The following is a 15548-nucleotide window of genomic DNA, read 5'->3' as shown; positions in this document are numbered from 1 at the left end:
AACTCCACCCCATGGCACCCCTGACCCCATCCCGCCCCACTGCAGCCCTTCAAGCACCCTGCCATTGCCCCCATGTCCCTGGTGTCCCTGATGTCCCCAGTGCCCCCCACGTCCCCAATGTCCCCTGATGTCCCCCAATGTCCCTGATGTCCCCAGTGCCCCCTGATGTCCCCCGTGTCCCCAATGCCCCCATGTCCCCGTGTCCCTGATGTCCCCGATGTCCCCAATATCCCTGATGTCCCCCATGTCCCCCATGTCCCCAATGTCCCCGTGTCCCTGATGTCCCCATGTCCCCAATGTCCCTGATGTCCCCCATGTCCCCCATGTCCCCAATGTCCCTGATGTCCCCAATGTCCCCGTGTCCCTGATGTCCCCATGTCCCCAATGTCCCTGATGTCCCCAATGTCCCCGTGTCCCTGATGTCCCCATGTCCCCAATGTCCCTGATGTCCCCGTGTCCCCCGTGTCCCTGATGTCCCCAATGTCCCCGTGTCCCTGATATCCCCGTGTCCCCAATGTCCCTGATGTCCCCGATGTCCCCGTGTCCCAATGTCCCCGATGTCCCCCATGTCCCCCATGTCCCCTGATGTCCCCAATGTCCCTGATGTCCCTGATGTCCCCCATGTCCCCCATGTCCCCAATGTCCCCATGTCCCCCATGTCCCCAATGTCCCTGATGTCCCCCATGTCCCCAATGTCCCTGATGTCCCCAATGTCTCCCATGTCCCCCATGTCCCTGATGTCCCCGTGTCCCTGATGTCCCTGATGTCCCCAATGTCCCTGATGTCCCCAATGTCCCCAGTGTCCCCTGATGTCCCCATGTCCCCCATGTCCCCGTGTCCCCAATGTCCCCCATGTCCCCCATGTCCCCAATGTCCCCAATGTCCCCCATGTCCCTGATGTCCCCATTGCCCCCTGATGTCCCCCTGATGTCCCCGTGTCCCCCATGCCCCCGTGTCCCCCATGTCCCCCTGATGCCCCCGTGTCCCCAATGTCCCCCATGTCCCCCTGATGTCCCCGTGTCCCCATGTCCCCCATGTCCCCGTGTCCCCAATGTCCCCATGTCCCCCATGTCCCCGTGTCCCCATGTCCCCAATGTCCCCCGTGTCCCCGATGTCCCCCATGTCCCCCTGATGTCCCCCATGCCCCCATGTCCCCAATGTCCCTGATGTCCCCCATGTCCCCCATGTCCCCAATGTCCCCCATGTCCCCATGTCCCCCGTGTCCCCAATGTCCCGTGTCCCTGATGATGTCCCCATGTCCCCCATGTCCCCGTGTCCCCAATGTCCCGTGTCCCCAATGTCCCCAATGTCCCCACAGAAGCTCGAGGGCTCCAAGAGCCGGGGGCAGCTCCTGATCTTCGGTGCCACCAACTGGGACCTGATCGGCCGCAAGGAGGTGCCCAAGCAGCAGGGTAGGGCTGCTAATTAACGGCTATTAATTACTCATTAACGCATTCGGGGGGCAGGGTAGGGCTGCTAATTAACGGCTATTAATTAGTCAATAATGAATGCGTGGGGCAGGGTAGGGCTGATAATTAACGGCTGTTAATTACTCATTAACGAATGCGGGGGGCAGGGTAGGGCTGATAATTAACAGCTATTAATTAGTCAATAATGAATGCGTGGGGCAGGGTAGGGCTGCTAATTAACGGCTATTAATTAGTCATTAACGAATGTGGGGGGCAGGGTAGGGCTGTTAATTAACGGCTGTTAATTAGTCATTAATGAATGCGGGGGGCAGGGTAAGGCTGCTAATTAACAGCCGTTAATTACTCATTAATGAATGTGTGGGGCAGAGTAGGGCTGCTAATTAACGGCTGTTAATTAGACATTAATGAATATGTGGGACAGGGTAGGGGCCCATTAATGGCTCATTAATTAATTGGTATTAATTAGGAATTAATGAATGGTTTGGGGCAGGGTAGGGCTGCTAATTAACAGCTGTTAATTAGTCATTAATGAATGTGTGGGGCAGGGTAGGGCTGATAATTAACGGCTGCTAATTAGTCATTAATTAATTTGGGGGGCAGGGTAGGGCTGATAATTAACGGCTGGTAATTAGTCATTAATGAATGTGTGGGGCAGGGTAGGGGCCCATTCATGGATCGTTAATTAATTGGTATTAATTAGGAATTAATGAATGGTTTGGGGCAGGGTAGGGCTGCTAATTAACAGCTGTTAATTAGTCATTAATGAATGTGTGGGGCAGGGTAGGGCTGATAATTAACGGCTGCTAATTAGTCATTAATTAATTTGGGGGGCAGGGTAGGGCTGATAATTAACGGCTGGTAATTAGTCATTAATGAATGTGTGGGGCAGGGTAGAGGCCCATTAATGGCTCATTAATTAATTGGCATTAATTAGGAATTAATGAATCAGGGTAGGGGTTCATTAATGGCTGTGATTAATATTAGTAATCAATGAACAGTTTGGGATAGGGTAAGGGATCATTATTGGCTAATTAATTTGGGTTAATTCATAATCAATGAATGTTTTGGGGCAGGGCAGGGCTGTGTTAATGGCTGGGATTAATTGTTATTAATTTGAAGTTAATTACTATTTAATAAATGTTTTGAGGCAGGGTTGAGGTCCTTAATAGCTGATGAACTAATTGGTATTAATTAGTAATTAATGAATGGTTTGGGACAAGGTAGGTGCTCGTTAATAGCTGTGATTAATTGGTATTAATTAGCAATCAATGAAGGGTTTGGGACAGGGTAGAAGCTCACTAATGCCTCTGATTAATTGGTATTAATTAGTAATCAATGTATGTTTTGGGACAGGATAGGGGCTCATTAATAGCTGTGATTAATTGGTGTTAATTAGTAATCAATGTATGTTTTGGGGCAGGGTAAGGGCCCTCATTAGCGGGTGATTATTGCTATTAATTATGTATGGGGGCAGAGCAGGTCCCTCATTAATGGTGGTGCAATTAATTGGTGTCAATTAGTAATTAATGACCTTGAGTGGCCAGAATTTGGGTCTCCAGCAGAGCCCAAAGCCCAGGGCTTGCCTTGGCTTTAATGATTTATAGTTTATTAATTTCCTGTTTATTTTATATGCTTCTAGTCAGTTAATTAATGAATTAATTAATTAATGGAGAGGGAGGCGCAGCTTTATCTCCCAATTTGGGGCGCGCTGGGTCTCCAGCAGAGCCAAATTAGGGCTTTGTTTATTTCTGATCCATTTATAGTTTGTTCATTTTGCTGATTGTTTTTATGTAGCTCTAATTAATTAATCAATTAACTGGGGGAGGAGCCCCTTAATTAGGGCAGGTTTGAGGGGGCGCCAGCTCTGCTGCAAAGCCAAATTAAGATTTTGCTCTTTTTGGATTCATTTCTAGCTCCTTACTATTTCTGCTTATTTCATTTAGCTATAATTAATAAATCATTATAATATATATTATTATATAATGATAATATAAAATAAATAAAACGTATAATCAATTATATAATATAAATATGTATTACTATATAATAATTTATATTATAATTTGCATTATTATATAAATTGTTATTATTGTTTCTATTTATCTTATTTCATCTACTTATAATAAATAAGTTATTATTATATAAATTATTATATAATTATATAGGTAATTAGTTATTATTGCATAATAATATATAAGTAAAAATATATAATTAATATTATAATATATATTTATATTGTAATGATTATATATATAATATATATTATAATTTACATTATTATATAAATTATTATTATTCATTTTATTTCTCTTATTTCATCTAGTTATAATTAATAAATTAATTAACTGGGGGAGGAGCGAGAGGTTCACCCCTTAATTAGGGCAGGTTTGAGGGGGCGCCAGCTCTGCCGCAAAGCCAAATTAAGCCTCTCTTCATTTTTAATTAATCAAAAATCAATTCATTAATTATTTCATTCTTCTTTGGGATATACTTAATATTAAAATCAGCACTTTAATTAATTAACGTTTGACGTTAACGAGCTGGGGGAGGAGTCACAGTTGGAGGTTTTCATTTGGGGGGTGCCAGCTCTGCTGCAAAACCAAATTAAGATTTTGCTCATTTTGGATGCATTTCTAGTTCCTTTTTATTTCTTCTTATTTCATCTAGTTATAATTAATTAATTTAATTAATTTACTGATAGTTTTTATGTAGTTCTAATTAATTAATCAATTAACTGGGGGAGGAGCCAGAGGTTCACCCCTTAATTGGGGCAGGTCTGAGGGGTGCCAGCTCTGCTGCAAAGCCAAATTAAGCCTCTCTTCATTTTTAATTAATCAAAAATCAATTCATTAATTATTTCATTCTTCTTTGGGATATACTTAATATTAAAATCAGCGCTTCAATTAATTAACGTTTGATGTTAACGAGCTGGGGGAGGAGTCACAGTTGGAGGTTTTCATTTGGGGGGTGCCAGCTCTGCTGCGGCTCGTTTGGGATGCCTGGAAAGTTCATTAATTTGCCTGCTCGCGCTGGAACAGCTTCGTTAATTAATATTCCGTTAATTGGGGCAGCAGGCAGGGCTGGCCACGGGTGCCCGTTATTTTCCTGGTATTCCCTGAATTCCCAGACTATTTTCCCAGATTTTTCCAGGATGATTTTCCCAGTATTCCCAGAAGATTTTCCCAGATTTTCCTTTATTTTTTTCCTTGGATTTTCCGGGATGATTCTTCTGGATAATTTTCCTGGATTTTCCCAGATTATTTTCATGGATGATTTTCCTGAATTTTCCCAGGTGCTTTTCCTGAATTTTCCTGTATTATTTTCCCAATATTCCCTGATGATTTTCCTGTCTGATTTTCCTGGCTATTTTTCCAGATGATTTTCCTGAATTTTCCAGGATGATTTTTCCAGATTATTTTCCCGGCATTCCCAGATGATTTTCCTGGCTGATTTTCCTGGATAATTTTCCACGATTATTTTCCTCTATTTTCCTGGATTATTTTCCTGAATTTTCCTGGATTTTCCCGGATTATTTTCCTAGATTTTTCTGGATTATTTTCCTGTATTTTTCCGGATTATTTCCCTGGATTTTCCCAGATTATTTTCATGGATTTCCCCAGATTATTTTCCCGGTATTCCCAGATGATTTACCTGGCAGATTTTCTGGGATGATTTTCCTGGATTTCCCCAGATTATTTTCCTGGTGTTCCCAGATGATTTTCCTGCCTGATTTTCCCAGATGATTTGATTGTCATTTCCTGGATTATTTTCCTGAATTTTCCTGTATTTTCCCAGATAATTTTCCTGGATTTCCCCAGATTATTTCCCAGTATTCCCAGACCATTTTCCTGGCAGCTTTTCCGGGCTGATTCTCCCGTGTTCCCCAGAAAACTTTCCCGGTTTGTTTTCCCGGCCAATCTTCCCTGCCCGTTCTTTCCCGGTGCTGAGTCCCGGATATTCCTGAGTCCCGGGTATTCCCAGATGTTCCTGAGTCCCGGGTATTCCTGAGTCCCGGTATTCCCGGTGCTGAGTCCGGGTATTCCCGGATGTTCCTGAGTCCCGGGTATTCCTGAGTCCCGGGTATTCCCGGTGCTGAGTCCGGGTATTCCCGGATATTCCTGAGTCCCGGGTATTCCCGGTGCTGAGTCCGGGTATTCCCGGATATTCCTGAGTCCCGGGTATTCCCGGATGTTCCTGAGTCCCGGGTATTCCTGGTGCTGAGTCCCGGATATTCCTGAGTCCCAGGTATTCCGGGTGCTGAGTCCCGGATATTCCCAGTGCTGAGTCCCGGGTATTCCCGGTGCTGAGTCCCGGTTATTCCCGGTGCTGAGTCCCAGATATTCCCAGTGCTGAGTCCCAGATATTCCCAGTGCTGAGTCCCGGGTATTCCGGGTGCTGAGTCCCGGATATTCCTGAGTCCCGGTTATTCCCAGTGCTGAGTCCCGGATATTCCGGGTGCCGAGTCCCGGATTCCTGAGTCCTGGGTATTCCCGGATGTTCCTGAGTCCCGGTATTCCCGGGTATTCCTGAGTCCCGGGTATTCCCGGTGCTGAGTCCGGGTATTCCCGGTGCTGAGTCCCGGTATTCCCGGATGTTCCTGAGTCCCGGTATTCCCGGTGCTGAGTCCGGGTATTCCCAGATGTTCCTGAGTCCCGGTGTTCCCGGTGTTTTCCAGCGGCGTACCGGAACCTGGGCCAGAACCTGTGGGGGCCGCACCGCTACGGCAGCCTGGGGGCGCTGCGCGTGCGCTCGGTGGTGTCGGGGCCCTGCGCCGCGCACAGCCTGCTCATCACCGCCGAGGGCCGCCTCTGGAGCTGGGGTCAGCCGGCAGCGGGATCCGTCCCGGCAGCGGGATCCGTCCCGGGAACCCCCCTGGGATCCGTCCCGGGAACCTCCCCTGGGAGAGCGAGATCTGTCCTGGGAACCTCCCCTGGGAGAGAGAGATCCATCCTGGGAACCCCCCTGGGAGAGCGGGATCTGTCCTGGGAACCTCCCCTGGGAGAGAGGGATCTGTCCCGGGAACCTCCCGTGGGAGAGCGGGATCTGTCCTGGGAGCGGGATCTGTCCTGGGAGCGGGATCTGTCCTGGGAACCTCCCCTGGGAGAGAGGGATCTGTCCTGGGAACCTCCCCTGGGAGAGAGGGATCTGTCCCGGGAACCTCCTGTGGGGGAGCGGGATCCGTCCTGGGAACCTCCTGTGGGAGAGAGGGATCTGTCCTGGGAACCCAACTAGGAACTGTGGGATCCATCCCGGGAACCTCCCGTGGGAGAGCGGGATCTGTCCTGGGAGCGGGATCTGTCCCGGGAACCCCCCTGGGAGAGAGGGATCTGTCCTGGGAACCTCCTGTGGGAGAGCGGGATCTGTCCTGGGAACCTCCCGTGGGAGAGAGGGATCCGTCCTGGGAACCCTGGGATCCATCTCTGTCCTGGGAACCCCCCTGGGAGAGAGGGATCTGTCCTGGGAACCTCCCGTGGGAACCCTGGGATCCATCCTAGGAACCTCCCCTGGGAGAGCGGGATCCATCCTAGGAACCTCCCCTGGGAGAGAGGGATCCGTCCTGGGAACCTCCTGTGGGAGAGAGGGATCTGTCCTGGGAACCCAACTAGGAACTGTGGGATCCATCCCGGGAACCTCCCGTGGGAGAGCGGGATCTGTCCTGGGAGCGGGATCTGTCCTGGGAACCTCCCCTGGGAGAGAGGGATCTGTCCTGGGAACCTCCTGTGGGAACCCTGGGATCCGTCCTGGGAACCTCCTGTGGGAGAGAGGGATCTGTCCTGGGAAGCCTGGGATCCATCCTGGGAACTTCCCCTGGGATAGCGGGATCTGTCCTGGAAAGCCTGGGATCCATCCTGGGAACTGTGGGATCCATCCTGGGAACTTCCCCTGGGATAGCGGGATCTGTCCTGAGAACCTGGCTGGGAGAGTGGGATCCATCCTGAGAACTGGGCTGGGATAGAGGGATCCACCCTGGGAACCAAACTGGGATAGTGGGATCCATCCCGGAACCAAACTGGGATTGTGGGATCCATCCCGGGAACCAAACTGGGATCGTGGGATCCATCCCAGAACCAAACTGGGATAGTGGGATCTGTCCTGGGACCCCAACTAGGAGAGCAGGATCCATCCTGGGGACCAAACTGGGATTGTGGGATCCATCCCAGAACCAAACTGGGATTGTGGGATCCATCCCGGAACCAAACCGGGCTGGTGGGATCCATCCTGGAACCAAACTGGGATCCGTCCTGGAACCGAACCGGGCTGGCGGGATCCATCCCGGAACCGAACCGGGCTGGCGGGATCCCGTGGATAAGATGGGCTCTCCGCAGGGCGGAACGAGAAGGGGCAGCTGGGCCACGGCGACACGAAGCGCGTGGAGGCGCCGCGGCCGATCGAGGCCCTGGGCGGAGAGGCCATCGTGGCGGCCGCCTGCGGCCGGAACCACACCCTGGCACTGACCGGTGCGGGGGCACGGGACACGGGGATGGAGATGGGACACGGGACACGGGGATGGAGACGGGACACGGGGATGGAGACGGGACACGGGGATGGAGATGGGACACGGGACATGGGGATGGAGATGGGACACGGGGCGGGACACGGGACACGGGGCGGGAGACGGGACACGGGGCGGGAGCTGGGACACGGGGCTGGAGATGGGACACGGGGATGGAGATGGGACACGGGGATGGAGCTGAGACACGGGGCGGGAGCTGGGACACGGGGCTGGAGACGGGATAGGGCGGGAGATGGGACAGGGCGGAGATGGGACACGGGGCTGGAGATGGGACACGGGGATGGAGATGGGACACGGGGATGGAGACGGGACACGGGGATGGAGACGGGACACGGGGATGGAGACGGGACACGGGGATGGAGACGGGACACGGGGATGGAGCTGGGACATGGGGATGGAGCTCGGACACGGGGATGGAGACGGGACACGGGGATGGAGATGGGACACGGGGATGGAGATGGGACACGGGGATGGAGATGGGACACGGGGCTGGAGATGGGACACGGGGCTGGAGATGGGACACGGGGCGGGAGACGGGACACAGCAGGAGCTGGGATATGGGGCTGGGGCCCAGGAATTGGGGCTGGGGCCCGGGAAATGGGGCTGCATCCCAGGAAATGGGGCTGATCCTGGGAAATGGGGCTGATCCTGGGAAATGGGGCTGATCCTGGGAAATGGGGCTTGGGGCTGGAGACTGGGACACAGAACTGGAGCCCGGGAAATGGGGCTGGGGCCCAGGAAATGGAGCTGGAGCCGGGACACGGGGCTGATCCTGGGAAATGGGGCTGGGGTGGAGCCTGGGACACGGGGCTGGATCCCAGGAAATGGGGCTGGAGCCCGGGACATGGGGCTGGATCACAGGACATGGGGCTGGATCCCAGGACATGGGGCTGGATCCCGGAACACAAGGCTGATCCTGGGGCACAGCCCGATCCCGGGATATGGGGCTGGATCCCGGGACACAGCTGGATCCTGGGACACGGGGCTGATCCCGAGACATGGCCAGAGCCTGGGAAACGGGGCTGGATCCTGGGAAACGGGGCTGGATCCTGGGAAATGGAGCTGAATCCTGGCAATAGGGCTGGATCCCAGGAAATGGGGTTGGATCCTGGGAAATGGGGCTGGATCCCAGGAAACGGGGCTGGATCCCAGGAAATGAGGCTGCATCCCAGGAAATGGGGTTGGATCCCGGGAAATGGGGCTGCATCCCAGGAAATGAGGCTGCATCCCAGGAAACGGGGCTGGATCCTGGGAAATGGAGCTGAATCCTGGCAATAGGGCTGGATCCCGGGAAGCTGCACAGAATCCCGGAAAAACTGCCCCAAATCCAACCCTTTCCCCCCAAAATCCATCCCTTGCCCCAAAACCCCGGGCAAACAGCCCCAAATCCGCCCCTTTTGCCACAAATTCTGAGGGAACGGTCCCAAAATCCCGGTTTTCCGCCCCAAAATTCCCGTTTTCCCCGCAGAGAGCGGCTCCGTGTTCGCCTTCGGGGAGAACAAGCTGGGCCAGCTGGGGCTGGGGAACCAGACGGACGCCGTGCCCAGCCCCACCCAGGTACGGCCCCCAAACCTGGCATTTGGGGCAAATCCAGGGATTTTGGGCCTTTTAGTGTCGTATTCCCTAAAAACCCCTCGGGGTGCACGATTCCCTCTCAGCCAGCTCCCAGCTGCGGTGGGGAGAGGAAAAGCCTGGGTTTAGAAATGAAATTTTTACGGAATTTTAGGGATTTTCTGATGGAAATCCCCCTTTTTTTTTGCCCTGTTTCCCAAATATTTCGATCCTGTTTTTACAGCTTTTCGTGCCGGTCAGGGATTTCCCATGGGAAATTCCCCTTTTTTCCTTTTTCCTCTGTTTTCTGATCCAATTTTTCCGCTTTTCCCACAGATCAAGGATTTCCCATGGAAATTTCCCTTTTTTTTTCCCCTTTTCCCAAATGTATTCGATACTGATTTTTTTGCTTTTCCCACAAATCAGGGATTTCTCATGGAAATTCCCATTTTTCCCTTTTCCTATGTTTTTAGATCTCATTTTTCTTGCTTCTCCTGTGTTTTTTCAATCCTCTTTTTACAGCTTTTCCCACAGATCAGAGATTTCCCCCAAAAATTCACCTTTTTACCTTTTTCCTGTATTTCTGATCCAGTTTTTCACTTTTTTCCGAGTTTTTCAATCCCATTTTTCCTACTTTTCTCACAGATCAAGGATATCCCATGGAAATATCTTTTTTTTTCCTTTTTCCTGCTTTTTTTCATTCCAAATTTTCCTGCTTTTCCCACAGATCAGGGATTTCCTCTGGAATTTCCCCTTTTTACCTTTTCCAATCCTGTTTTTCCTGCTTTTCCTGTGTTTTTCTCATCCCTTTCTACTTGCTCTTCCCCTGTTCTTGATCTTGTTTTTACTGCTGATCAGGGATTTCCCATGGAAATTCCCCATTTTTCCCTTTTTCCAGGTTTTCTGATCCCCATTTTCCCTGGCTTTTCTGATCCCATTTTCCCAACTTTTCTTGTGTTTCTGACCCCCATTTTTTCTAATCCTCTTTTCCTGGCTTTTGCCATATTTCTGATCCCCATTTTCCCCTTTTCTCTGGCTTTTCTGATCCCATTTTTCCAGCTTTTCCTGTGTTTCTGATCCCCATTTTCCCTGGCTTTTCTGATCCCATTTTCCCAGCTTTCCCTGTGTTTCTGACCCACATTTTTCCCTTTTTTTCTAATCCCATTTTCCCGGCTTTTCCCATATTTCTGTTCCCCATTTTCCCCTTTTCGCTGGCTTTTCTGATCCCATTTTCCCAACTTTTCTTGTGTTTCTGATCCCCATTTTCTCCATTTTTTTCTAATCTCATTTTCCTGGCTTTTCCTGTGTTTCTGATCCCCATTTTCCCCATTTTTAAAGATCTCATTTTCCCAACTGTTCTCGTGTTTCTGACCCCCATTTTTCCTGGCTTTTCTGATCCCATTTTCCCACCTTGTCCTGTGTTTCTGACCCCCATTTTTTCTAATCCCATTTTCCCAGATTTTCCCATATTTCTGATCCCCATTTTCCTCTTCTCCCTGGCTTTTCTGATCCCATTTTTCCGGCTTTTCCCGTGTTTCTGACCCCCGTTTTTCCCCTTCTGCATTTCTGCTCCCGTTTTCCCATTTTCCCGCTTTTTCTGGTCTCCTTTTCCCGGATTTCCTGACCCCATTCCCGGTTTTTCCCAGATCCTGTACAATGGGCAGCCGATCTCCAAGCTGGGCTGCGGGGCCGAGTTCAGCATGGTCATGGACTGCAAGGGGAACCTGTATTCCTTCGGGTGTCCCGAGTACGGCCAGCTGGGTACGGGATTTGGGATCATCCCGTGGGAATGGGATTTGGGATCATCCCATGGGAACGGTATTCCTTCGGGTGTCCCGAGTACGGCCAGCTGGGTACGGGATTTGGGATCATCCCATGGGATTTGGGATCACCCCATGGGAACCTGTATTCCTTCGGGTGTCCCGAGTACGGCCAGCTGGGTACGGGATTTGGGATCATCCCGTGGGAATGGGATTTGGGATCACCCCATGGGATTTGGGATCACCCCATGGGAACCTGTATTCCTTCGGGTGTCCTGAGTACGGCCAGCTGGGTACGGGATTTGGGATCCATGGGATCACCCCGTGGGATTTGGGATCATCCCATGGAACGGGATTTGGGATCACCCCATGGGAACGGTATTCCTTCGGGTGTCCTGAGTACAGCCGGCTGGGTACGGGATTTGGGATCCATGGGATTTGGGATCACCCCATGGGATATTGGTTGGTTTGGGATGACCCCACAGGATCGGGGCAGTCTGAGATCACCCCATGGGATGGGGTGGTTCAGGATGACCTAACAGGATTAGGACAATTCAGGATGACCCCATGGGATCAGGGTGGTTCAGGATGATCCCATGGGATCAGGGTGGTTCAGGATGATCCCATGGGATCGGGGTGGTTCAGGATGATCCCATGGGATCAGGGTGGTTCAGGATGATCCCATGGGATCAGGGTGGTTCAGGATGACCCCATGGGATCAGGGTGGTTCAGGATGATCCCATGGGATCGGGTGGTTCGGGATGATCCCGTGGGATCAGGGTGGTTCAGGATGATCCTGTGGGATCGGGGTGGTTCGGGATGACCCCATGGGATCAGGGTGGTTCAGGATGATCCCATGGGATCAGGGTGGTTCAGGATGACCCCATGGGATCAGGGTGGTTCAGGATGACCCCATGGGATCAGGGTGGTTCAGGATGATCCCATGGGATCGGGTGGTTCGGGATGATCCCGTGGGATCAGGGTGGTTCAGGATGATCCTGTGGGATCGGGGTGGTTCGGGATGACCCCATGGGATCGGGGTGGTTCAGGATGATCCCATGGGATCAGGGTGGTTCAGGATGACCCCATGGGATCAGGGTGGTTCAGGATGATCCCATGGGATCAGGGTGGTTCAGGATGATCCCATGGGATCAGGGTGGTTCAGGATGATCCCATGGGATCGGGGTGGTTCAGGATGACCCCATGGGATCAGGGTGGTTCAGGATGATCCCATGGGATCAGGGCGGTTCCGGATCATCCTGTGGGATCGGGGTGGTTCAGGATGATCCCATGGGATCGGGTGGTTCGGGATGATCCCATGGGATCGGGGCGGTTCAGGATGATCCCATGGGATCGGGTGGTTCAGGATGACCCCATGGGATCGGGGCGGTTCAGGATCATCCTGTGGGATCGGGTGGTTCGGGATGACCCTGCAGGATCGGGGCACTTCGGGATCACCCTGGGGAATGGGGCAGTTTCAAACCCCATAGGATGGGGCAGTTCAGGATCACTCTGTAGGATTGGGACAGTTTGGGAATGACCCTGCAGGATCGGGGAAGTTCAGGATCATCCTCTAGGATCGGGGCAGTTTGGGATAACCCCACGGGATCGGGGCGGTTCCGGATAACCCCATGGGATCAGGGTGGTTCCAGATGACCCCCGCAGGATCGGGGCGGTTGGGATGGCCCCGTGGGATGGGGCAGTTTGGGATCACCATGTAGGATTGGAGTGGTTTGGGATGACCCCACAGGATGGGGCAGTTCGGGATGACCCCACGGGATCGGGGCGGTTCTGGATAACCCCACGGGATTGGGATGGTTCCAGATAACCCCACGGGATTGGGATGGTTCCAGATAACTCCACGGGATCAGGGTGGTTCTTGGTGACCCCATGGGATCGGGGCAGTTCCGGATAACCCCACGGGATCGGGGCGGTTCAGGATAACCCCATGGGATCGGGGCGGTTTCGGATAACCCCACGGGATTGGGATGGTTCCGGATAACCCCACAGGATCGGGGCGGTTCCAGATAACCCCATGGGATCGGGGCGGTTCTGGATAACCCCATGGGATCGGGGCGGTTCTGGATAACCCCATGGGATGGGGGCGGTTCAGGATAACCCCACGGGATTGGGATGGTTCCAGATAACCCCACGGGATGGGGGCGGTTCCAGATAGCCCCACGGGATGGGGGCGGTTCCAGATAACCCCACAGGATTGGGATGGTTCCAGATAACCCCACAGGATCAGGGTGGTTCCGGATAACCCCACAGCATCAGGGCGGTTCCGGATAACCCCACAGCATTGGGGTGGTTCTGGATAACCCCACAGGATCAGGGCGGTTCCGGATAACCCCACGGGATGGGGGCGGTTCCAGATAACCCCACAGCATTGGGGTGGTTCTGGATAACCCCACAGGATCGGGGCGGTTGGGGATGGCCCCGCAGGGCACTCAGGCTGGCCGTGCCGCGCTCCCGTTCCAGGACACAATTCCGACGGGAAGTTCATCGCGCGGGCGCAGCGCATCGAGTACGACTGCGAGCTGCTGCCGCGGCGCGTGGCGCTCTTCGTGGAGCGCACCAAGGACGGGCAGGTGCTGCCCGTGCCCAACGTCGTGGTCAGGGACGTGGCCTGCGGGGCCAACCACACGGTACGGGAACGCGGGATAACGGGATAACGGGATAATGGGGATAATGGGGATAATGGGAATAACGGGAATGGGTCAGGGACGTGGCCTGCGGGGCCAACCACACGGTACGGGAACGCGGGATAACGGGATAACGGGATAATGGGGATAATGGGAATAACGGGAATGGCATTGGGATAACGGGAATGGGTCAGGGACATGGCCTGTGGGGCCAACCACACGGTACGGGAACGCGGGATAACGGGATAATGGGATAATGGGGATAACAGGAATAACGGGAATGGGTCAGGGATGTGGCTGCGGGGCCAACCGCACGGTATGGGAACGCGGGATAACGGGATAACGGGATAATGGGGATAATGGGAATAACGGGAATGGCATTGGGATAACGGGAATGGGTCAGGGATGTGGCCTGCGGGGCCAACCACACGGTACGGGAACGCGGGATAACGGGATAACGGGATAATGGGGATAATGGGAATAATGGGAATAACGGGAATGGGTCAGGGACGTGGCCTGCGGGGCCAACCACACGGTACGGGAACGCGGGATAACGGGATAACGGGATAATGGGGATAATGGGGATAATGGGAATAACGGGAATGGGTCAGGGATGTGGCCTGCGGGGCCAACCACACGGTACGGGAACGCGGGATAACGGGAATGGCATTGGGATAACGGGAATGGGTCAGGGACGTGGCCTGCGGGGCCAACCACACGGTACGGGAACACGGGAATGGGATAATGGGATTGGGAAAGGGATTGGGAATATGGGATAATGGGAATATGGGATCGGAATAATGGGAATGTCAGGGTCGTGGCCTGTGGGGCAACTACACGGGACACAGGAATGTGGGATCGGGAATATGGGATAACGGGAATGGGTCATGGACGTGGCCTGTAGGGCCAACCACATGGTACAGGAATATCAGAATGGGAATATGGGATTGGGAATGGGAATATGGGATCGGGAATGGGAATATGGGATCGGGAATGGGGCAGTGGGAATGGGAATGAGACAGTGGGAATGCAATGGGAGAGGGGGAATGGGCATCAATGGGAGAGGGCAGCTCCCAGCCCCTGCTGCCCCATCCCAGCGGGGGCTGCTGCATTCCCAGGAATGGCTTCTCCTGGGATTTGGGATCTGGGATCTGGGATCTGGGATCTGGGATCTGAGGGTGTTCTCCCGTTCCAGCTGGTGCTGGATTCCCAGAAGCGCTGGGATCTGGGATCTGGGATCTGAGGGTGTTCTCCCCTTCCAGCTGGTGCTGGATTCCCAGAAGCGCTGGGATCTGGGATCTGGGATCTGAGGGTGTTCTCCCGTTCCAGCTGGTGCTGGATTCCCAGAAGCGCTGGGATCTGGGATCTGGGATCTGGGATCTGGGATCTGAGGGTGTTCTCCCGTTCCAGCTGGTGCTGGATTCCCAGAAGCGCTGGGATCTGGGATCTGGGATCTGGGATCTGGGATCTGAGGGTGTTCTCCCGTTCCAGCTGGTGCTGGATTCCCAGAAGCGCTGGGATCTGGGATCTGGGATCTGAGGGTGTTCTCCCGTTCCAGCTGGTGCTGGATTCCCAGAAGCGCTGGGATCTGGGATCTGGGATCTGAGGGTGTTTTCCCGTTCCAGCTGGTGCTGGATTCCCAGAAGCG

At 53.0% G+C, this 15548-nt stretch overlaps 1 protein-coding gene across 4 annotated transcripts in view; it reads left to right on the top strand.

Moving 5' to 3' along the window:
- The window catches only part of RCC2 (regulator of chromosome condensation 2), a 35099-nt gene that overhangs the window by 8370 nt on the left and 11181 nt on the right, over positions 1–15548 (top strand). For all 4 annotated transcript variants that reach the window (XM_085558462.1, XM_085558464.1, XM_085558460.1 and 1 more), the window contains 6 exons: positions 1319–1412; positions 6106–6249; positions 7757–7888; positions 9413–9501; positions 11142–11256; positions 13737–13903. In XM_085558462.1, coding sequence (XP_085414588.1) covers positions 1319–1412; positions 6106–6249; positions 7757–7888; positions 9413–9501; positions 11142–11256; positions 13737–13903 — 741 coding nt within the window. The remainder of the gene's footprint in view (positions 1–1318; positions 1413–6105; positions 6250–7756; positions 7889–9412; positions 9502–11141; positions 11257–13736; positions 13904–15548) is intronic.

The sequence above is a fragment of the Lonchura striata genome, chromosome 21 (assembly GCF_050655825.1).
Source record: "Lonchura striata isolate lonStrDom1 chromosome 21, ASM5065582v1, whole genome shotgun sequence".
In the NCBI taxonomy this organism is placed as follows: Eukaryota; Metazoa; Chordata; class Aves; order Passeriformes; family Estrildidae; genus Lonchura; species Lonchura striata.
This window is presented reverse-complemented; position numbering and strand designations above follow the sequence as displayed.